Here is a 23,179-nt window from a genome sequence, read left to right on the forward strand (position 1 = left end):
TCGCACTCGATACAGATGAGAGCCTGAGGCCCATAGTAGGAGGGGCCAGACGAACAGTCTCAAGCAGGGAAGAGGCCAGACCTATAGGGTAGGGCTCAAGGCCCCTCCTCATGGCATGTGGCATGAGCTTTGGGCATGCATCTGTCAAATGGGTGAGGCTCTGCAGAAGCTGACGGCTGGTACCCACTGCTGCCACCTCTCCCTCTCACCTTTCTCCCCAGGGGAAGGAGCCTCAACAAGCCTTCTGCAGACCTTTCTCCAGAGCTCAGGGCTGGAGGCTCACCCAGGGCTCTACCTTCCCTCCCTTGACCCCACAGCTGCCCAGTGCTCCCAGGGAGATGGAGATCTGGCAGTCGCTTATGCATTTTCCCCAGCCAAGTCCCAGCCAGAGACCATGATTCATTAAGTCAACTTACCACTGAAACATCTACCAGCTCTTAGGCACGGATTATGTGCCAGGCACTGTAACAGCTTTTACAACCCTGTTTTGGGGAGCACTATTCTTCCTCCTGATTTACACATAAGGAACCAGAAGCTTAAAGAGCTTCTGTCCACAGTCTGTCTACTCTGTCCACAGTCCCATAGCAGGTGAACAAAAAGGGGCCAGGCCTGTGGTCTGAGCTGGCATAGCAGAGAGAGGGGGTCCCCCACTTCTCTTCCCTCTGTCTCCTGCTTTTGCAGACACTTGCTGAGACCTGAGAGAAATGCTCCTGGAGTCACAGCTGGCTTCCAGCCCAACTCCCCCAGATAACACCTGTCACTCTGAGGTGGGCAGGAAGGTTGCAGGTGTGGGAAGAGAGCTGGAGTGATGGGGTAGGGACCCCCAAGTGGCCAAGGACACCATGATGGCCTCAGGAGCACTAATGACAGGTCTGGTCAGATTGCAGGGGTGTGGGAGAGGGGCAGGGACCTTAGCCTTTGGGAGCTCCTTGCCTTGACACAGAGTCAACCCAGGACCCTGAGACAGATCTCACTGTGGACATACAACGGGGTGCTGTACGAGGAGGGGCGCCACAGCTTTTCCTGGAAGCAGCTGGGTGGCCCCCCAGGAGTGGAACCGGCAAATGACGTTAATGAGGCCCTTGCTTGCTAATTAGCAGGTCCACATGACAGAAACCTGAAAAGGCCAGTCTGTCCCAGCAAGCCCCAGCAGGCCTGACCAGAGCTTTGTCCAAGGGCAGAAAGGACGCTGGAAATGCTAAAGGCTGGGCTGGGGTGTGGAGAGCCAAGGTGGGGAGTCCGGGGGAGGGGTGAGTGGGGGGATCCTGGGTGTGGGTGCAGCTCCAAGGACCCCCCCCTCAAGGGGGAGGCTCTACTTCCTGGCTGAGACTTGCCATTCAAAGCGCACCGACCAGCATAACACTTTCACTTGGAGTTCTCCGTTCACTCAAAGCCCAATCCCAACAAGATTCCAGTGGCTCTGCTTCGGAATGACTTTGAAGCATGAACTTTCAGAGAATTCCCTCCAAGTGGGCCTCCTCCATGGAGACGCCACGAGCAGTTTTTAGCACACAGCCCAGTTCACTAACTGGTCTCCCATCATTGTGATTATACACTATTCCATGTTACTTTACTGGCAGGGTGCCAAAAGGCACACCTGTAGCTGATTTGCAGGGGTCCCAGGGAGAGCTTGGCTTTCTGGAATTGAACTTCAGCAACCAGAGACGCTTATGTAATGGGCAGCGGTGAGGGTGTGGAAGTGTGTACCAAGTGGTGGCAAACCGCAGTGCACCTCCGGGGACAGGAGTCAATAAAAGTCTCCTTCACACACCTGCCCAGCACAGGTCAACTCGCAGCGGGCTGGTGCCAGGCTGGCCCTGGCCGGAACTAGGTGCATGGCCTGGGCCTCCGAGGCCTCTCACCCCTCTCTGCCTGGCCTGAGAGAAGTCAAGGTCAGGGGACCCCAGGAGCAGCTGGGCACCCCAGGGGAGAACTGGGCTGGGTCATAGCTCCCCAGCTGCAGGCCCTTCAAAGTGTCCTTAGGAGAAAAAGAATGGCACAGCTCCAGGTAGAGAAGGAAATTCCAGGAGCTTCAAATCTTCTGGAACAAAAGACAACCAACCCCCCTACCCCTCCAGAGCCTGGGCCCAGTGACTAGAACATTCTGCCAGAGGTGGTACCCTGAGAAACTGCATTTGAAGGGGTGGTGGTGACCAGGGTGCTTTAAAGGACCAAGGCTGTCTTGCTCCTGGAGTGGGGGGGCAGGTGAGTAGTCACTCCATTCCCACAAGAGGCCAGGGAGGCAGTCTGGATGCAGCCCGGCCTTTTATCCAGGGATTTACAAAGATCCACCCCTGTTACTTCTGGGGTGGGGCCTTCTGGAATTCCCAGCTGGGGTGGGAGGGCAGCGGGGCTAATTAGGATTGCAGAAGGCCTCCTTGAAGACCTGCAATACCTGGACAAGCTTTCCAGAAAACTGAATCCGTTACCTCTGTCACCTGACCACAAACAGCTGGAGCCACAGAGCCAGAGGCTCCTTCTCACACACCCCTAGTCCCCCAGTCTCCTTAAGCTGTCCCCCAGGGCCAGATCCCTTCCAAGGGCCCTCTGGAACGCTCCTCCTAGCCCCTTGCAAGCTTTAGGAAGGCCTCCGCTGCCTCTGCTCTGCAGCGCTGTGGGGAAGAGGAGGAACAGGTAGGGACAGGAAGTGCTGGGCGCTGGGACTGACTTGATGACAGTGAATCACAGCAGGCTTGACAAGCCAGACAGTGAGGAGTCCGGGCCTCTGGGGGCTGTCAGGGCAGCTGGGCCGGCCAAACACAGACGCAGCTACCAACACCAGACTGGCACAGCCGGCTATGTTCTAAGCTGATTTCACTGGCCCAAACAAGCCATGAGCCAGATATGTGCCAAGGCCACAGTTTGCCCAACCTGGCTTTATACCATTTATATATTTATTTGGAAGGCAGAGTGACAGGAGGTATCTTCCATCTAGTGATTCACTCCCCAAATGGCCACAACTGTCCAGGCCTGGGCACTGTCCAAAGCCTGGAGCCAAGAGCTTCCCACATAGGTGCAAGGGCCCAAACACTTGGACCTTCCTCTGCTGCTTTCCCAGAAGTATTAGCAGGGAGTTGGACTGAAAGTAGAGCAGGTGGGACTTAAGTGGGATGCTGTCTTGTTAGGGGTAGTTTACCCTGCTGTGCCACCTCCTAGAGAATTCTTTTTAAATGCTCCCCAAAGAGATACCATGTTAGACCCTCCTCCACCAGGCAGTCAAACATTACCCCTATTGAGTGGCTGAGCCCACCTTGTTGAATGAGGAGGGACCAAAGGTAGGTCTGACTGACATCCCCACCCTTTCCCAGAATCCCCAGTATCACTTCCCTCCCCAACCCTGGGTTCAGTATGGGCCCGGCCTCCTCCATGCCCACTGGCACCAAGGAGCCATCCTCCTATATGCATGCTGGTTTCCACCCCTCCCTGTGCAGGCATGGCCAGGCTGAGTCATCAGGAGACCAGCCCTGCCCTGGGGACCAGGAGGGGCTGTCCTTCAGGCTCCAGTCCTGCCCAGGCTGGCGAAGGCAGCAGACGCCTGAGATGCCCAGGCCCCAAGTCCATCTTCTCTCACCAGAGAAGCCGGACCGTCGCAGCTTGTGTAGTCAGGAAGCTCCTAGAGGCATGTTGCCAGGAAGAACACACCTTGGAGGAGCAAGCGTGTGTGCGGGGAGATGAACAGGACAATATTCCCAAGGCACACACCCCTCACATCAACTTCTTCCCCAGCTGCCTTCAGCCACAGGGCTGATTCACAAGCTGGCTGCCTACAGGCTTCTCTGCCTGGCTCCCACAGATGGGCTCTGTCTTGCCTGGGAGACTGCGGAATAATGAAAGTTTAAACCCAGACTGCAAGGTCCAGCATGATGGTTCAATTGGCTAATCCTCCCTCTTCAAGCACCAGGAACCCATACGAGCACTGATTTGTATCCCAGCTGCTCCACTTCCCATCCAGCTCCCTCCTTGTGGCCCGGGAAAGCAGTAGAGGACGGCCCAAAGCCTTGGGACCCTATACCTATGTAGGAGACTGGAAGAGGCTCCTGGCTCCAAATGGCTCAGCTCTAACCACTGCAGCATTTTGAGGAGTGAACCAGCAGATGTAAGATCTTTCTTTTCTCTCTGTAACTCTGCCTTTCCAATAAAAATGAAAATAAAAATGAAAATAAACCTTAAAAAAATAAACAAACTAAGATTGCAGTGACAGCTGAGGGGCTGCAGATACGGCACAACAGGTTAAGTGCTACCATCTGCAATGCCCAATGGGATGTTGGTTCAAGTCCTGGCTGTTCTACTTGTTTTTTGTTTCTTTGTTTTGTTTTGTTTTGTTTTGTTTTGTTTTTTAGATTATTTTTATTGCAAAGTCAGATATACAGAGGAGACAGAGAGGAAGATCTTCCATCCATTAATTCATTCCCGAAGCAGCCACAATGGCTGGAGCTGAACTGACCCGAAGCCAGGAGCCTCTTCCTGGTCTCCCATGTGGGTACAGGGTCCCAAAGCTTTGGGCTGTCCTTGACTGCTTTCCCAGGCCTCAAGCAAGGAGCTGGATGGGAAGCGGGGCCTCTGGGATTATAACTGGCACTCATATGGGATCCCAGTGCATCCAAGGCAAGGACTTTAGCTGGTAAGCTACTGTACCGGGCCTCCTGTTCCACTTTTGATCCAGCTCCCTGTTAAAGTACCTGGGAAAGCAGCAGAGGATGGTCCAGGGGAGTGGAGAGTAGGGAGTCTATAGATGGAAGATCTCTCTTTCACTGTCTCTCCCTCTCTGTCATTCCACTTTTCAAATAGATTTTTTTTTAAAATGTAATTTTAAAAAATGAGTTACCAGATTGGGGCTTCTTTAAATGAAAATGGGTAGAAAAAAAAAAGCATTGAACCATTGACCCGTGCACTTAAGAAAACCCTGGCTTTACTGTTCACAGCTGTGTGACCTCAGGCAACTTGCGTAACTTGCCTGGACTCTCCAGTCCTCCCATCTGTCAGACAGGAGAGACGAGAGTTCCTGGCTCTAGGAGAATTCAACAAATTAATGCCACCAAGAGTTTCAGCTGGGTAGCTTCCCCTAAGAAGGGGGCGACCTGAATCTACTATGAAATGTCTTCACTCAGGCCTGGGAAGGACACAGGCCCTGCGGCCCCTGCCAGCACACCTGGTAGCGGCCAGATCCCAACTAGTGCAGCAACCTTGCCCGTGCCCCTCGGCTGCTGCTCCTGCTGTTTGCTCCGCTGGAATGGCCTTTCCTCTCAGCCCAAAGTCTGGCCCCATTCAGAGGTCATCTCGCTGCGTCCCCTGCACTTTGTAACCTGGAGTCAGCCACGGCTCAGGAAGGGGCTACACAGCTCACGGTTAGTTCTGTTCACCTCCAGGATGCTCTGTGGTTGCTTGGGCCACACATCCCGTCTGCCCCACTCTCAATGCAGTCTTTCTGCATCCCAGCCTTGGCAGCCTGAGTACTGAACTGAACCCATCAGCAGGAACCAAGGCTGTAACAGCTTAGGGCAGCCACCCGGGGCGGTAGGGGGGTAGTCAGACCAGTGAAGATGACAGCGTGGTGATGATGAAGGCAGGGTAGCAGAGTTGTGACAGGTGATCTTTTTTTTGCCCCAGAAGGAGCCCCCAGGCCAGCACCATGAGTCACACAAATAGCAGGGATCCCCAACCTCCCCACGAATGGACACCACGGTGTGGGGGTGGGGGCTGGAGGGCTTCAAGGCTGACTGAGGAGCTAGGGAGAGTTCCTTGGCTGTCCCCTCCTAGGCTTCTCCATCCCCAGGTTAATCCAACCAGTAGCTGTCATTTCAATAAAGAACTTCCGGTCACATAAGCAGCCAGGTAGACCAGTTAGTAGTGACTCCAGTTAATTGTCCTGGACCTCTCTTGCTCAGAGCCTAAGTGTGTGGGTGCACAGGTGCCAGCCTCTTGCTGACCATGTGGGGTCAGGGTGACCCATGAGCGGCACCGCTCCCCACACCCCAGTCCCCACTTTTGGGGCACACTTACGATTGGGGGGATATGGGACTGGGGCAAGAGCACCCTGCAAACCCCAGGAGGCCTCTCCAGTAAGCCAAATATCAACCTCACCAAGGAGTAAATAAACATCTGGTAAGCCAGACTGGGACCAGAAATGGAGGCGGCAAATTTCGCCCACCTCGCCACGCAGGGTCGGCCCTTGCCCCGATCCTCGTCTTCGTGTCCCTATCCCCGCCACTCCTGGGCGGCTCCTTCTCCTTTCCCGGCGGGTCCCGCGGGTCCCACAGTTTCCACGCGCGACTGCCCGGCCGGCCGCCCACCCCGCCGCGCCGCGTCCGCGTCTTCCCGGGCGGCAGTGCTAAGTTCCGGGAGCGCCCGCGCCGGTCCCCAGCGCCCTCCCCTGTCCCAAGAGCGCACGTACCGAAGTCCCGGGTTGTGGTCTCCGGGGCCTCCTGGGTGAAAATCCAGGGCGGGTTGGTGGCATAGAGAGAGGTGGAGTCGGGGCTAGCGTGCTTCTTCCCGAAGAGTTTGCTGAAAGTGCCCTGCACCGTCTGGTTTTTTTTCATGCTGGCCGCCGCAGGCCGAGCGGGCGCCGCGGGCACCTGCGCCGCTCGCCCAGCCCTACCCCGCGTCTCAACTCCACGCGCGCGCGCGCCCTGCCCGGGGGACCCTACCGGGCCATGGCCCCCGCCGTCCTCCCCGCCCGCGCGCCGGCGACAGGTGCTGCGGGCGCCGCCGCTCGCCTGGAAATGCGAGCTTACCTGGGCAGGTAAGAGGCTGCGGCTGAACTCCGGCCCCGCCCCGCGGCAGCCGCCCCGCCGCCCAACTCCCCGGGCCGCATTCCTTCCAGCCTCCTTCTACAACAGGCCATTGTTGGCACGGCCCGGTGGGCTGGGGACCTCCCCCGGCCCGCGCCCCGCCTGTGAGACGAACCGCCCTTCTCCCAGGCGCTCCAGGCCCGCCCCCATCCCCCGCTCCGGGGCCAGGACGCGGTGGCTACGTCCCGGGGTCAATGTGGGCAGTGGGGTGAGGGGGAGGGGAACGACGCTTGGGGCCACCCCGAGGACCCGGGTGGCCAAAGCCAATCTGTCAAAGCATCCTAGACCTGAGTCCACGGGCACCTGGTCTACCTCCCATTAAAAAAATCCAAGTGGACGGTGAACCGTGTGCTGATTTCGCTCCCAGGAGAACACAGGTGACTGAGGCTTGACTGGTGCCTCAGATTCTCTAAGGAACTTATTATTATATTATTATATATATAATTTTTTTTAATTATTCAAACTCACTTGGGGGTTTGGTTCTCCTCAGGACAGCTGAGCAAGGGGTCCTTGAAGGTCACAGTGGTCACTCGTCCACTGGAAACAGGTGACCCTAGGTGAAGGATCTGAGGGGAGAATCAGGGAGGGAGGTGGGGGATGCTTCCAGGGCAGCGTGGGCAGAAGCTGGAGGAGTGGTGACCAAGTAGCACTTCTGAACTCCCTGCCACCTTGATGCTCACTCCTCCCCAGGCAGGGCGGCCAAGGCGCTTCCCCTGCGTCTGTTACCTGGAAAAGTTGCATTCACAGAAAACTGGAAAAGATAGTTCTGTAAACACCTGGGTTCCCCAGTGTTAAAACATGCGAATGGATTCTCTTCTCACTTTCTCTTGTCGCTCCTCCCCCCCAAAAACACACACACCAGTTGTGTGTTTTAATTTTTATGTTTGTGCTGAAGATTGGAAGCTGTGAACATCCTGGCCCACCTGTCATCTTCTGTAGTACTTTAAAAATATGTATATTATTTTTATTTTTATTTGAGAGGCAGAGTTAGAGAAGGAGAGGCAGAGCGAGATCTTCCATCCTCTGGTTCGCCCCCAAAGGGACGGAACCTGTAGCACATGCTACAGGATCACAGCACGGTGGTCATTTGGGAGAAAGCGGACACGGATAGCATCACCATCGCCTGTCATTCACTCCTTACTGAAAATCGTTGCATTGCTGCCCCAAATGTCATTTTGTTTGTCTTTTCCCAAAGAATTATGTTTTTGGAAGGCACAGACAAATCTTCCATCTACTTGTTTACTTGACAAATGGCTGCAGCAGTGGGGGGTTGGACCTACTGGGTCCAAGCTTGGAGTCAGGAACGCTTCTGAGTGTCCCAAGTGGGTGGCAGGGCTGAAGCACTTGGGCCAGCTGCGGCTGCGTTCCCAGAGGTGCATTAATGGGAGCTGGATGGGAAGCAGATGAGCCAGGACTCAAATGGGTACTCCAGTGTGGGGTGCTGGAGTTCCAGGCAGCAGCTTCACTGGCCATGCCACAACACTGGCCCCTCGTTTTAGGGTATGGTTTTTTTTTTCTTTCCTAATCAGTGCAATCAAGACTGGCCCCTTACATTTGTTGTGCTTTTTGATATCTTCAATCTTCTGTTTTTGTTTGTTGTTGTGACAGTGACATTCCTGGACCTTCCCCTTCACTGCTTTACCTTCAGGGGACAGGATGAGCCCCACCTGCAGGGTCTGTGGTGTGATGTCATTGATTCCTAGGTAACAGGCAGAGAGATGGAGGAACAGCATGAGAGCGAGCTGTGGCATCAGGAAAACCTGTGTTGGGGCCAGCACGATGGTGTAGCTGTTAAAGCTACCGCCTGTGGCCCTGGCATCCCTTTTGGGTGCCCATTCAAGTCCTGGCTGCTCCTCTTCCCTCCAGCTCCCTGCTCATACGCCTAGAAAAGCAGTGAAAGATGACCTGGGTCTTTGGGAGACCTGGAACAATCTGTTGGCTTTAGACCAGCAAGCCCAGCTCTGGTCTCTGTGGCCACCTGAAGAGTGAACCAGTGGTAGAAGAAGTCTCTGTCTCTCTGTCTGACTCTATATCTCCACCTTTGGAGTAAATAAATAAATCCTTACTAAAAACAAAAACTGGGGCCCGGCGCAGTAGCCTAGTACCTAACGTCCTCGCCTTGCACACACCAGGATCCCATTTGGACACTTGTTCTAATCCCAGCAGCCCCACCTCCCCTCCAGCTCCCTGCTTGTGGCCTGGGAAAGTAGCTGAGGATAGCCCAAAGCCTTGTGACCCTGCACCGGCATGAACTCGGAAAAGGTTCTGGACGCCCGGCTTCAGATTGGCTCAGCTCCGGCCCATTGCGGTCGATTGGGGAGTGAATCAGAGGACAGAGGATCTTTCTCTTGTCTCTTCTCCTCTCTGTGTATCTGACTTTCCAATTAAAAAATTAATAACAATAATAATAATAAATCTTAACAAAAAAATCCCTGTGTTCCCAAATGTTTCTGGTCAGAGACACACTTGCCTTTAGCTTCCCTTTTCACCCACTGTCAGGGCACTCCTGAACCCAATTTTTGTCTGTTCCAGGAGCATCCGTGGGTTTCACAATAGCCCAGCCCCATGCAGGGGATTGGGATCCTGGGGAGAGGAGACAACCTTGGCCTCATTTCTACAGTGGTGGAGCTCAGTGCTTTCCTGGGAAGCTGTGGCTTCTATGCTTCAAGGTTGTGAATACTAAATGAGCCAAAAAGATGCGACCAAAATGAGGCAGGGTCACGGAGGCTGGAGTCCAGGAAGGCATCTTGGAAGAGTGGAGCTGGAAGCTGGCCCAGGAAGGGTGACAAGGACATTCACAGAGAAGGAAAGGCACCTGCTCAAGGGTGTGTGCACACCCACACCCTTCCTCGAGGTTCCTCTCGCTGTCCCCCTGGAATGAGCACCAGGGCACCCCATACCCTCTTCTTCCTTGGCCATCATCTCATATCACTCAGGTGCCTTCCACCCCGGCCTCAGAGGGGCTGCCTTCTGCCAGTGTGAGATCTCTATACCCTCGGTGACCCTGGGCTCTGACACCCAGCCAGCACTCCAGCTGAGTCAGCATCAAGCAGTATCCATCCCAGGCCCTTCTGCAGGATAATCTGTGTTCTCCCAAAAACACTGGGCCAAGAGGAAGCCAGAGTCAGTGCAAAGATGTGGCTCCTGATTCCAGTCACTGTGGTCTGTTGAGGGAGCCAGGCAGAGACCACGGAGTGACAGCCAGTGGCAGGGGGTCACCAAGCACAGGGATTCTGTGAAGAAGGTAACCACCAGGTGGGCCTGGGGGATCTGAGCAGGGCATGTAGAAAATGAGGCAGGGGGGCCTGGCGGCGTGGTCTAGCAGCTGAAGTCCTCGCCTTGGATGTGCCAGGATCCCATATGGGCGCCGGTTCTAGTCCCAGCAGCTCCACTTCCCTTCCAGCTCCCTGCCTGTGGCCTGGGAAAGCAGTCGAGAACGGCCCAGAGCTTTGGGACCCGCACCCGTGTGGGAGACCTGGAGGAAGCTCCTGGCTCCTGGCTTCAGATCAGATTGGCGCAGCACCGGTCGTTGCGCTCACTTGGGGAGTGAATCATTGGACGGAAGATCTTCCTCTCTGTCTCTCCTCCTCTCTGTATATCTGACTTTACAATAAATAAATCATTTAAAAAAAAAAAAAAGAAAGAAAAGAAAAGAAAATGAGGCAGGAATGGATGTAAGGTGGAGGAGGGGAATGGGTGTCATATAGCAAGGTTGGCCGAGGTGTGGTCAGCTAGAAAATTCAGGAACAGCCCTAACATCCACCGGACGATGACTAGTTAAATAAGTGATGGCTTATCCATATAATGGAATAATAATGGAACTCTAAAAGCATGAATCAGCTGACTATGTCCAGTTATCTCCAAGATAAACTGTTACTCAAGCCCTGTGTGCAGCACACTGCCATTTGTGAAGGGCAGGAGGTGGGGCGGGATCTGGATGACCTCATTGGCTTGTTTAGTTTGGGGAGACTTTGGATGGAAAGATCCGTACAAATGAACCAAAGTGTGACCAGTGGTGGAAGGTCCGGCAGGCGGGGCGAATGGGAGGAGACCTCCCCGGATGCCTGTCCCAGTGCTCACTGTGTGTCAGCATATTTCCTATTGAAAGATAGTGAGGTAGGAGGGCTTGGTCTAGAAGGGCCTGACCACTTCGTGTGGTCCACAAACCAAGGATAGCTGTGTGATCTGGAACATTTTCCAAAATATAAGATCTTGGGTCCTCTTCCATATATATATGTAGGATTTATATATATCCAAGCAGGGAGCTGGATGGGAGGGAAGTGGAGCAGCCAGGACACAAGCTGGTGCCTATATGGGATCCCGGTACTTGCAAGGTGGGGATCCAGCCATTAAAGCATTGCGCCAGGCTTGGGTCCTGTTCAGACCTTGGGTTTGTGTACCTGTCACCATCAAAGATGCTCCTGACCTCCAGAGAACTGCAGCATCTCCCCAGCAAGGAATCTACATTTCAAATAAGCACCCAGGTGATCTGGGGGGAACATTGGAGAGGTTCTGGCCCCGAGCCAGGGGTGCTAGGAGGCTCTGTGGGGGCCTGAATGGGCCGGGTTGGCTGGAAGTAGCTGTGTCTGAAAGATACTTGAAATATGAGCAGGGAGGAGAAGGTGTAAGCCAAGGGCTCAGGGCAGCTGCTTAATGGGTTGTTTAATTGGCTAATCAGTGAATTAACTGGTCCCATTGGGCGGGGATAGAAGCAGCACTTGGGTGCTCATCACGGAGACAGAAAGGGCATAATTGTTCTGTGAGATGGATAAAGGAGGGGCTTAGCACTGGCTGGCATTCGGGGTAAATATTTCATGCTCACAGTGTCCTCCCTGGGGGTGTGACACGGTTCACAGGAATGTGGATGTGACATGCACAACACACAAGGAGTGCCCTCAAGTATCCCTCGTCCCTCCAGCCTCTCCACACTGCTGCCTTCTCGGTTAGTTTTGGTTGGGAATGGCAGAAATGGGCAGCGGAGGAATGGAGACTGCAGTCGGCCTGGGAGGGGGCAGCCTGCCCTCACACCTCTCCTTTCCCTCCCTCATGCCCCTGTGTGCAGAGCGGAGATGTCTCTGGAAGCCCTGGGACCCCGGGTGAGCAGTTGCTCCGGTTTCCTTCTCAGCCTGGCAGCTTTTGGGGCCAAGTCCCCTGGGGGCAGAGTCAGAGCTGCTGTACAGCACCGTGTGCCGTCACCGCACAGCCCCTACTCCCATCGCCTCATCTCCACACCTCCCACCTGCACCTCCAGTAGGAAAAACAACCCCAAATGACAGGCTCCCCGTGGAACAAAGGCCCAATCCTGTAATTAAATCTCATCTTGGTGATTCAGTCACCCTGGAGAGCTGACTTGACTGGTCAGCTCTGGGCTACAGTTGGTCACAGGTGCTCCTGCCTCCCGAGAGCCAGGCGTTTGTCACGATTGGGACTCAGAAGCTAAGACTGAGCTGATAGTGCCCAAGGGTGTGGGCATCTTGGACCCAACCTGGACAGGGAATGCTGTGTTTGGGTTGCTTTCCTGTGGCCCTGTGGACCCTGTGTATGGGATCATGACATTGTTGGAGAGAGCCCTGGCTGGGGTGACCCTGGCTGACTGACCACCTGTGCAGCCCTGCTTTGTTCATCTGTCCACTGGGGGCTGTGGGTGTCAGCTGTCATGTGTGATTCAGTGCGAGGATGGCTTAAGGTTCACAGGTGAGGGTCTGTCCAAGGACCTGAGTACTCACCTGTACTCCCCTACTACCCCTCCCGATTTGGGGCAGAGAGGTGCTGAACAGAGAGCAACAACGACACAACAGAAGCCACCAGAGGCTGCAAGAGAACAGAATCCATTCAGTTCCACAGGGGCCCAGGAGCCAAGGTGGGGCGGTTGTCTGCAAGGTTTTCTTAAAATCTGGGCGAAAACATCCTATTGCACACTTTTAAATATTTATTTATTTTATTTGAAAGATACAATTACAGAGAGAGAGAAGAAAAGACAGAAGAGAGATCTTTCATCTGCTGATTCATTCCCTAGATAGCCATCATGTCTGGAATTGAGCCAGTCCAAAGCCAGAAGCTGGGAGCTTCTTCTTGATCTCCCATGTGCGTGCAGGTGCCCAAGGACTCAGCCACTTTCCTATCAGGGAACTGGATCTGATGTGGAGCAGCCGGGACTTGAACTGACACCCATCTGGATGCCAGCGCCACAGGCAGCAACTTTACCTGCTTCATCATGGTGCTGACCCGTGTCCTTGTCATCCTCCCAGGAGACCATAAGCGTTGCTGAGCTCCAGTTCTTGAAAAATGGAGGAGGGTCAGGCTTCCTACTCATAGTCTGGAAGTTGGCAAAGGATTCATGGAGGTGGAACAGCAAATGGGTTCACCTTGCACCTTCTAGGGGAAGGAAACAGGAACCAGCAGCATTTCCTGGGCACAGCCATCTTGCTGGGGCCAGCCCCCATGCCCCTTGCCCTGGCTGCAGCCAGCTTTACTGCTGAAGAGGAGCCCTGCCCCTCAGCAATCGCCCCACACGCCCCTCAAGGTTGCTGGCAGCCAATGATTGGTCTCAACCTCACAGCGCTGATTTGTTCAGCTGCAGCTGCTATTGTCTTCAGAGCAGCAGCTACTCCCACCCACCCCATTCCCTACTCAGTGGGTCACTGTGGGGCCGAATGGAGTCAAATTCAGCTCCTGGGAAGGCCTCCTGACACTCTGAGCCATCACTCCCGCTGTAAGGAATGTGATCCTGAGAGACTCCTTCCTCCCAAGGGCCAACAGAGGCTGGGGACATGACATCATGCCAGGGTTGCAGTCCGAAGAGGACTTGCAGGTGCAGGCACGGGGTTGGGGTGGGGGGAGCAGAGTGGATGAAGGAGGCAGAAGCACTGCATGGGGGAACTGGGCAGCAGTTGGAAGCCAGGAGCTCACACCTGCCAGTGTAGCAGCAAGGAAAGATAAAATCTTTAACAGCAGCAGCAGCAGCCATAAAAGTCAACAAGGGAATGAGACCTCAAGCACACAGTGCCACTTATGCAAATGAAAACTACCTGCACACAAAACAACAATATCTGTATGGCAAGAGCACACATGAACCAGAAGATACTCATTAAGCATGTTGGAGCACTTGCCTCTGGCTGGGGCGGCTGGGACCTGTGGTTGACCGATAGGGGACAGAGACATAGCTCAAGACAGGTGAGCTTCCCCGTCCCCCCTCCCCGGGCTCCACTCCAACTCCACAAAGCAAGGAGCCTGAATGGCTCCAGCTGTCTGCTCTTGAGATCAGAGAACAAAAGGAAGGATCAGAGAGGTTGCATGCCTTGTCCAAATCACATAGCAGCAGATAAGGAGAGAAAATACACAAGCCATCAAGCCTATGTAAAATGAGGCAGTGTGATCTGTCTCCACAATAGAACTGAGAGCAGAGGGGAGGCAGCTGTGGGTGTGGCCAGGCATGGGGGTTGGGGAGCTTATGGGGTGTCAGCATAGCTCTTATCTCCGGGCTTTTGTTCTTGCTAGCACAGTAGGGGTGTGCATAGCAACCCTCACTTTCCAGGATTTTTGATGATGAATCCAATGAGTGCACACCTGAAGGGTGGCAGGAGGTCAGGGAAGGGGGCTTCCAGGAGGCAGGGCTGAGTTCATGTTGTCTGGAATTCAGAAATGATATTGGGGATGGGTGCCATGGCAGAGTAAGCCAGTCATGCACCTGCAGCCCCGGCATCCCCTATGGGTGCGGGTTGGTGTCTCACCTCCTTGTGACCTGGGAAAGCAGAAGAGGACAGTCCAAAGCCTTGGGACCCTGCACTTACACGGGCGACTCAGAAGAAGCTCCTGGCTTCTTCAGATCGACTCAGCTCTGGTCATTTCAGCCATTTGGGGAGTGAACTAGTAGATGGAAGATCTTTGTCTCTCCTTTTCCCTGTAAATCTGCATTTCCAATAATAATAATAACAAAAATAATAACGTAGCTCCCAGCATTCCCTGTCACTGTGGCACAGCTTTGAGCTTCCATAGCTTTCCCCATGAACCTTCAGGGTCAGCCTGGATCCCTACTGAGCCATGGACCCACTGGGATTCAGAGAGGTGGGCTGACTCAGGCAAGCCCCACAGCTAGGAAGCAACGGGGTGAGGGGGTTTGAACGCAGGCCAAGTGCGAGCTAGAGGGCATCAGGCTCTTAGCTGCTGTACCATTTGCAAAGAAAGTCAAACGGCCGAGGCTGCTCCCAAGCAGTGGTCACTGCTCCATCTGGAGCCTCCCACAGAGAGGGTGGTGTGGTCTAGATTGGGGCCATTGCTGGCAGGATCCAGTCCCATGGTCCTTTGGGGGCCCTTATCAAAAGGAGGCACGATGTAACTGTTTCCCCGCCTTCAAATTCCAACATGGAGGAGCCCAAATCCTCACCAGTACATAGTCGGGAATGAGACTCGTTTCCTAAATCTCCTTGGTTGTTCAGTCCCCTGCCCCCACCCCAGAACTCCGCTCCCCTTAGCAGAGACAAGCATGTCACGTGGTAAGTCGTGGCTCTTGCTCACCCAAATCCCCACCAGTCTCTGGGAGTCCCTTCCAAAATAGTTCCTTCAGATCCAGGACTAGGCACCAGGCCACTGTCCCCGTGGCCGGATGTGGCCACTCCGCCCAGAATGCTGTGTTCCCACCCTCCCTCCTCGCCTACCTCCATGGCAAGACCTCATCGCCCCCGAAGCGCTTAGACAGCTGGCATCAGAGGCTGTGGCGGCAAGCTGCCACCCTTCCCTCCAGGTCCCTCCTGGAAATTAGGGGTCATTACCATCAGGGTGTGAGATCTAGGCCAACACTTCAACTTCTAATCAGCCCGCAGCCCCCAAGTGCAGCCCTGTCGTCACCAGCAGCCGATGCTGACACAGTAATAGGGGGCAGATAGACCTGGCCCCAGCCCACGCTGGTGTGGCCAAGAGCAGGGAGCTTGCTCTGCTGCCCTCTGGCTGGTCCTCCCCCGTCACCCTCCAGGCTGCCAACACCAGGGGAAATTCCACAGGCACTCCCACCTGCCGCTGTCCCAAGCGATGCCTGTCACGTGTGGGTGTGGAGCAGAAGAGACCCTAGGGATGGGGGAGGGGCTGATTTTTTGAGGATGGGACAGAGCTGCCCTCTCAGCCACCCACCCGTGAGCCCAGCCGACTGGGCCTGCCCTCCCCCACCCCCAGCAATAACTAACATTTACTCTGCTCTGCCAGGCACTGTCCCAATAGCTTTGTCCACACCCGGTAGGCAGGACCTTTGAGTTGAGTTCTCATGCTCCAGGTTACACACTGTTAAGGCAAAGGCCAAGAGTCAAGGTCAAGCAGCCAAGCCCTGGGCCTCAGATCCTGTCTCCAACATCACAGAAATCTACCACCCTCCCTGTATCTGTTTACAGGCCACCCCGCTGCCGCCTGCTGCTCTGCCCTCCATTCTTGCCTTTGTCTCCTAGCACCCCTGCTCATAGTGCTTCGAGAGAAGGAAGGGCAGTGCCAAGCCTGGGGCCTGGCTCCGCGGTGTGCCAGACTAAGTCTCTGCCTGTAGTGCTGGCATCCCATCTGAGCACCTGTTTGAGTCCCAGCTGCTTCACTTGTGATCCAGCTCCCCGCTAACGGCTTGCGAGAGCAGCAGAGGATGGTCCCCTGCACCCAAGTGGGAGACTGAGAAGAAGCTCCTGGCTTAGATCGGCCCAGCTCTGGCTGCTGCAGCCATGTGGGGAGTGAACCCAGAGATGAAGGTCTCTCTGTTTCTCCTTTTCTCTTTTGTAAGTCTACTTTTTTTTTTTTTGAATGTCACAGCCTGCTAAGAGAAAGCAGGGCCTATTCAATAAATCTGTTGGTGCATAGAGACTTAGGGAACAGACAGCAAGAAATGAATTGCCATAAAATAGGGTTCGAATCAGAACAGCTGGCTCACGAGCCTCCTGCACCATCAGCCACGACCCATCCACCCACCCTCTGCCCTCCTGTTTCTCCTCCCTCCGTCTGTCTGTCCATCTGTTATGTGGAAGGCCGACAGACTCAGAGATAAGGGACACTCAGCCCACAAAATCATTTACTCTGGCCCTGCCAAAGCAACCACAGGAAGGACTCAAAATTTGATAAACCTGTATATAACAGGCTCAATTTTTTAAAGATAGATTTTTATTTGAAAGGCAGATTTAGAGAGAAAGGATTGAGAAAAAGAGATCTTCCATCCGCTGGTTCACTTTCTAAATGGCCACAATAAGCCAGAGTCGAGCCGATTCAAAGCCAGAATCCAGGAGCTTCTTCTGGGTCTCCCACTTGGGTACAGGAGCCCGAGGACTTGAACCACCCTCCACTGCTTTCCAGGAACAGCAGCAGGACGCTGGATCAGAAGCAGAGCTGCCAGAGAACTTGAACCAGCCTCCCACAGGGGACACTGGCACCAGACAGAACTCACTACGCCATGGCACTTGGTCCAAAAGGCGCATTTTTAAGTTAAGAACTTTGGCTGGACCACGAATTGCATTATAAATATCCAGATAACACTTGGCAGGAAAAAGGGTCCCTACCATTGTGATGTGTGCATGGATGACAGATAGGTGGATAACATGGAGAGCTGTCATGTGTATTTCTTCCCGGTCACTGATTTCTTATGACACGCTGGGAGCCTGGGGAGGGGAGTGCATGGGGACTTCTGGAGGTTCTGCTGGCCTCTGTCCCAAGTCTGCAGGTTCCAGGGATTTATGGGACGAGAGCATAGCAGAGGGGCCCCTTCCATGTCCTGAAATTTCAGCCCCAGCCCAGTTGCTTTAGGAAGACAGAGGGAATTGTGGTGTAAGGAACATCACAATGACACCAGCCCCACACTAGTTCAGCCCCCCTTGGCACGCCCCAGCACACTCCCAACATCCACCCGGGGCAGTCCTGGAGGCCCTGACCACCTCCAGCTCCATCTCCCCCCAGCAAGGACTGCCCTGACCAAGGATGTTCAAGGTGGGCTGATATACAACCCATCCCCCACTGGTTGCAGCAGGGGGGCAGGAGGGAGCTTGGAGTCCACACCCCCAAACCCGCAGACCCCAGGCCTGCCTCCATCCCCTCTTCCACCCCCATGGCTGGCAGCCAGGGTGAGTGGGGGTCCCTTCCAGGAGGCCTAGGTGCCTAACTTTCTTCCCCTGCTCTGGGGACCTCCTAGAAGAGTGGGTCCCCCCACCTGGCTCTCTGGCCCCTCTGACCCTGTGCGGCTCAGTTCACATCCTCCACTTCCTGGGCAACCTGGGGATCTGCAATGCTTAGGCTAGCTGAATAGATGCAGGTGTTTAACCCAGAAGGGCCCCATTCTACCCTCCCAGAAGGCTCTTCTTATTCCCACTTTGTAGGTGGGCACATAGAGGCACTGAGTTGTAATTTCACCAGCCATCAGGCAGCCAGGGAATGGGCGAGAATTGTAAGCTGGTAGCTGGTTCCACGCCCCTAGCCCACTCCTCCTACAGGGCAAATAGTTAAGGACCATGTATATCCTGCCCCCTCCTCCATCCCCACCCTCATCCCCCAGCCACTGAACAAGAGGACCAGGGAGATAGCTGTGGTGGCCCTAGGCTCAGCCACTGGCCCGAGGTGTTCAAGGGCAGGGTCAGTCCTGATACTCAGCTCTCCTAACCCCAAGGCCAGCACAACCCTCCCGGGCTGCCTCACCCAAGCACTCCTTGCCTCGTACCATGATCCAGGCCTTCCCTAAAAGGGTGAGCTAGTATCCTGGCATCTCAGGTACTGGCTTGCCAGGCCCTGTGCCCACCGGCACTGAGCACTTGAGAAGCTGGGACACTTTCCTTGCAGACCACATGGCAGACCCACACAGGACATCTTCTGGCCTCACCCAGAGAGAGCCCCCTGCTGCATCGCCCTTGTCCCCATTTTAGATTCTGCTGGCAGGACACATTTGTCGGGGCATCTGAAAGACCCTCACGGCAAAAGGGGGTATCAGCCCATGGTGGGGGGTGGGAGGTCAGGAACCGGCTTCTCTCTAGGTTCCTTCTTGGGGCTCTGGCTTGCAACCCACATGGAAATAGGCGAGATAAGATCTCGATCCGGAGCACCTGTCTCCGCGTGACGCTTTCTTAGCCTACTGTTGATCTTACGCTCCATCCTGTCTTTGGAGGAGGTGGAGAACCTCCTTGTGCAGTGTCAGATGTGTAGCAGCACCCTCTGGTGGCTCCACAAGATGCCAGCAGCCCCCCAGTCCCAGCTGGGACAACCCGGAAAATCCTGATACAGCCTTCTGGCAGGAGGGGTGGTGGAGAGGAAGCGCCACAGTGCACTTCACAAGGGAGGGTAGAGAGGGAGGAGATGAATGAAACCAGATGTTAACCTGGAAAGTATGTGTTGATGCCACACCCTCTTCCCAGAGCTGGAAGAGAAGGGTGCTGCTAGTCCTCTGGGATTAGTCATGGGAGCCTGCCCTGCCCCTGGAAGAGAAAGGGCATGGACTGCCCGGGTGCCTTTTTCAGCTTCCTGCTCTGACTCCTCCCACCCCTCCCGCCTTCCCTCCTGTTCCTCTGTGTGGACTGTCCCTCTGCCCCAGGTTCCGGGAACAGCCTTGTCCTTAGACGTGCTGGAGACCCTGTGTGTTACAGCAGCAGGCTCAGGGCAGGGAAAGGTGTGCTCAACTCCTAGTTCCTGCACGACTAATGGGCATGGTGCTTACTCAAACGCTGCGAACCTGGACAAATGATCAGAGGCCTCCAGCCCTCAGACTGCTCATCCGGTAAATGTGTGTGACAGCCCCAGGGGATCTTGGGAGCTTTCCAACTTGGCTTGGTCCCGTTAGCTGAGGGTTCTCTTTCTCATGTGACCTCTCTGGCCAGTCCCCCAAGTCATACCTAACTCTGTTGCCGCTGGTTGAGATCCAGCCATGACCCAGGGGACCACGATCGATCAGACAAGCACAGTGGGTAACAAGGATGCGAAAGGCGAGAGGAGATCACGTGAAACCTGCACCTCTCTCAGAGCGGTCACTTCCTTAGAATTGACACCCTTGATTCACCCTAGGCCTTCCTGACAAAGAACTACATCCTAAGGAGACATGGAAGACACAGACAGGATGAAATGGGGTGGGTGTGTGAGCTGGATACAGAGAGGGGCTCCTGGAGAAGGTGGCAGAACTGCTAGGCTTGCAAAGGGTAGGAAGAAAGAAACGCAAACAGATGGCTCATCCGGTCACACGTGACTTCGTGATGGGGATGCATTCTGAGAAATGCCTCATGGTGAACATCACGGCAGGTGCTTATGTAAACTAAGCTGGCCATGACTCACTGGAGGATTAAGTCTTACAGGATGGCCACTCTGTGCGGAAACCAATCAATCGCAGCCAAGACTGCCTCCGAGGAAAGCCTGGGGTAAGTTTTGGGCCAGGCAAATAGCTCCCAAATGCATCCCCTAGGTTGTTGCATTAGGACTTTTAGCCCCGGGACTTTATTTTTATTAAGAGAGCAGGGGGCTCAACTCTGTGTAACTCTATAATTAGGGGCTCTGTCATAGTGCCCGGGGACTGGGCAGGGAGGAAGAGAGCTTCCTGACACAGAAGTAGGTGGATGGGTAACTACAAACATCTCTCATCTTAGGGCTGTGCTTGGTCTTGGCTAGGGAAGTCCCTAATAAAATGAACAAATCTTGTCTAGGGGAGGGGTGAGGGGTGGCAGGGCAGAGGGTAGACAAGATATGGGAGGTGGAGGTGGTCATGGAACGTCAAGCAGAGTGCTGGGATAGGTTTTAGGGCAGCTGTTAATATGTCCCCTGGGATGCCCACATTCCGTATTGAAGAGCCTGGGTTTGAGTCCTGGCTCAAGTGGTTGGGTCCCTGGCACCCCTACTGAATATGTGGGCTCCTGGGCCTTTGTGACCTGAAATCAGCAGATGGGTTCTCTCTCACCAAATATTAAAAAGAGTGGCAACGGGATTGTAGTCACATGCCTCACCACGTGATGATGTTTCAATGATACACCACAAACGTGACAGTAGTCCCGTTGCCTAGTGACAAGTTTGCATAAGGACATTCCCCAAGCCTTGCAGAACAAAGAATTGCTCAAGGGTGCATTTCTCTGCTGTATCCTCATCACTAAGTACTGATGCATAACTGTAGATAAACATCAGCAAACAGCCTGGCCTCCTGTGTGGGCGTTGGTTTAAGTCCCAGCTGCTCTACTTCCAATCCAGCTCCCTGCTAATATGCATGGGAAAGCGGCAGCAGATGGTCCAAGTGTTTGGGTCCCTGAATCCACATGGGAGACCAGGAAGAAGCTTCTGGCTCCCAGCTTCAGACAGGCCTGGTTCTGGCTGTTAGATCTGCCGACCAGCAGAGAATGAAAATACCAGCCAACTACAAACAGGCCTTTATTATGCAAAGAGAAGTCCGTTCCTGGGCCTTTCCCATGCGGTGGAGGAGAGGGCCTCAAGTGGGAAAGACAAGCTGGGTAGCGGAGACAAAGCATTCATACCCCCTCTGACATGGGTGCTGGCATCAGCCCTGCTTGGGGCCTGATAGGACAGGGAATGTTGGCCTTTGTCCATCACAGGGCATACCAGATCTTTAGTTGAGGTCACTGTGGTATCGACCCACTTTCTGTAACCGTGGTCACCATCAATGGCCATTATGACCATTTGGGGAGTGAACCAACAGATGGAAGATCTCTCTTCCTGTCTTTCCTTCTGTCTCTATAAATCTGCCTTGCAAATAAAAATAAATCTTTTTTTTTTTTTTGGAAAAAAATCATCACAAAGTGAACAATGTGGCGATGGGAACCCTGATAAAGTGGGTGGACCCCAACTTATAACCAAGCTAGAGTGACAATTGAGAGGAGGTCAGGGTACACTTGGTAACAAGGAACAACATTCTAAAATAGAATGGATGACTGAAAGCCAGCTGAGATGAGGCAGCATTTACCGAGCACGCTCTGTCTTGGTCTGGAGGCAGAGCGCAAACAGGATTTGGGAGACCGTTATGCCAGGTGTAAGAGATGTAGTGGGCAAGGGATCGTGGTCTTGAAGGGACATGGGGTCTCCAGGGAGAAGCAGAATTTCCCTCACGGATGGGGGGAGAGCGTACCCAGCTGGGAGACTGCCTGTGCAAAGGTTTGGGGACCTGGAAGGGCGGCTGGGAACGGTGGATCAGAGCACAGGGACAGGGAAATGGAATGACTGCAGCCACAGGTGCCCGAGGTCTTGCACGCTGAGGCGAGGGGCCTCAGTCTTTATTTTCTAGATGGTAGTGAGCCCAAGGTGCTTTGAGGAGGGAGAGCCAGTGGTCTGGCTAATTCTGGAGTGGGCAGAAGTTAGGGATAAAAAGGAAGTAGTGGGGAGGTAGAAAGACTTGCAGAAGAGGCTGGGGGCAGGGCAAGGATCAGGGGCAGGAGCTATCCCGGATGCTGGAGACGTGCACGTTTCATATGGCAACACCTGGGTTTGTGCATGCCATGCGGGGAAAGAATGGAGGCAGGATTGAGGGTGACAGGCAGGTGCCTGTGGCCAATAAGCAGGGGTCTGCACAGTGGAAGGAGCCCCTGTATCTGATGCCCTAACTTTCTCCTTTCCCTCCTTCCAGGACTCACAGAACCCCTTGGTACCAAGCCACCGGCCACAGACACCATCCGGCAAAAAGCTGAAGCTGACACACCCAGCCCTGTCCTGCAAGTGGAAACAGGACCGTGAGCTATCTCTGGCAGCCGCCTACGTGCCCGTGGTGCTGGACCCCCAGGGGCAGAACCGGGACAAGCTCAGGTTCAACTTCTATACCTCCCAGTATTCCAACTCTCTGAATCCCTTCTACACTTTGCAGAAGCCTACCTGTGGCTACCTGTACCGCCGGGAAACGGACCACACTCGCAAACATTTTGACGTGCCTCCTGCTAATGTGATCTTATGGCGCACCTAAGGCAGGGCTGGCCAGTAGCCCTCCCTACGGCACCTGCATCCCTGAGACCCTCAGTCCCGGAAGGGAAGAGCTGTGGGCTCCAGGAGGAATGGCACCTGCCTGGACTGAAACAGCTGTGCCGTGGCTGCCTGCTGACAGTGGCACAAGGAGGGCTTTCTAACCAGCAATTGAAATCTGTTCTTTCCCCTGGCACCTAAGTGCCTATGGATGGCAAAGCTGAGGCTGGGGGGGCATGTTGGACAGCAAGGTTTCAGAGACTTGTAAGGACTTGATCCTGCAGCTGCTCTGTGCAGAAGTGACCCCAGCCCTCCCCCAGCCCTGATCCAGAGCCTACAGCCTGTCCAGGCCACAACCTCCGCGCGCCCCCTCCACCCAGGTTTGGCAAACCCTCAAATATAAGAAGGGCCTACAGCCAGCTGACCTTGACTCCTGCTCTCTCACAAGGTTAACTTGCCCTCAGGGTCAGAGCAGGACTGGAATACAGGGAGGAGCTGCAGGGAGGGAGGGTTCCAGGAGAAAC

General features: G+C 54.5%; 2 protein-coding genes across 2 annotated transcripts in view; one reads left to right on the top strand and one right to left on the bottom strand.

The window, feature by feature from the left end:
* Positions 1 to 6,536, bottom strand: part of CUNH6orf132 (chromosome unknown C6orf132 homolog) — a 29,808-nt gene extending 23,272 nt beyond the window's left edge. The window contains exon 1 of the mRNA XM_040983066.1: positions 6,392 to 6,536. Within this exon, the coding sequence (XP_040839000.1) occupies positions 6,392 to 6,536 (145 nt within the window). The remainder of the gene's footprint in view (positions 1 to 6,391) is intronic.
* A 114-nt stretch (positions 6,537 to 6,650) lies between these two features.
* Positions 6,651 to 22,659, top strand: GUCA1ANB (GUCA1A neighbor). Its single transcript, XM_040983068.1, has 3 exons — positions 6,651 to 6,739; positions 6,918 to 6,996; positions 22,330 to 22,659. Exons 1-3 carry the CDS (start codon positions 6,651 to 6,653, stop codon positions 22,657 to 22,659), a joined length of 498 nt encoding a protein of 165 aa, XP_040839002.1.
* The last annotated feature ends 520 nt before the right edge of the window (positions 22,660 to 23,179 follow it).

This window comes from Ochotona curzoniae, unplaced genomic scaffold, assembly GCF_017591425.1.
Source record: "Ochotona curzoniae isolate NIBS_2020 unplaced genomic scaffold, NIBS_Ocur_1.0 contig_3819, whole genome shotgun sequence".
In the NCBI taxonomy this organism is placed as follows: Eukaryota; Metazoa; Chordata; class Mammalia; order Lagomorpha; family Ochotonidae; genus Ochotona; species Ochotona curzoniae.

Bases quoted from the DNA above. Each gene is read 5' to 3' on its own strand.
- GUCA1ANB (XM_040983068.1), top strand. From the start codon at position 6,651: ATGGCCCCCGCCGTCCTCCCCGCCCGCGCGCCGGCGACAGGTGCTGCG. The intron at 6,740-6,917 runs GTAAGAGGCTGC...CCCTTCTCCCAG, and splicing joins ATGCGAGCTTACCTGGGCAG to GCGCTCCAGGCCCGCCCCCA. The intron at 6,997-22,329 runs GTGAGGGGGAGG...CCCTCCTTCCAG, and splicing joins GGGTCAATGTGGGCAGTGGG to GACTCACAGAACCCCTTGGT.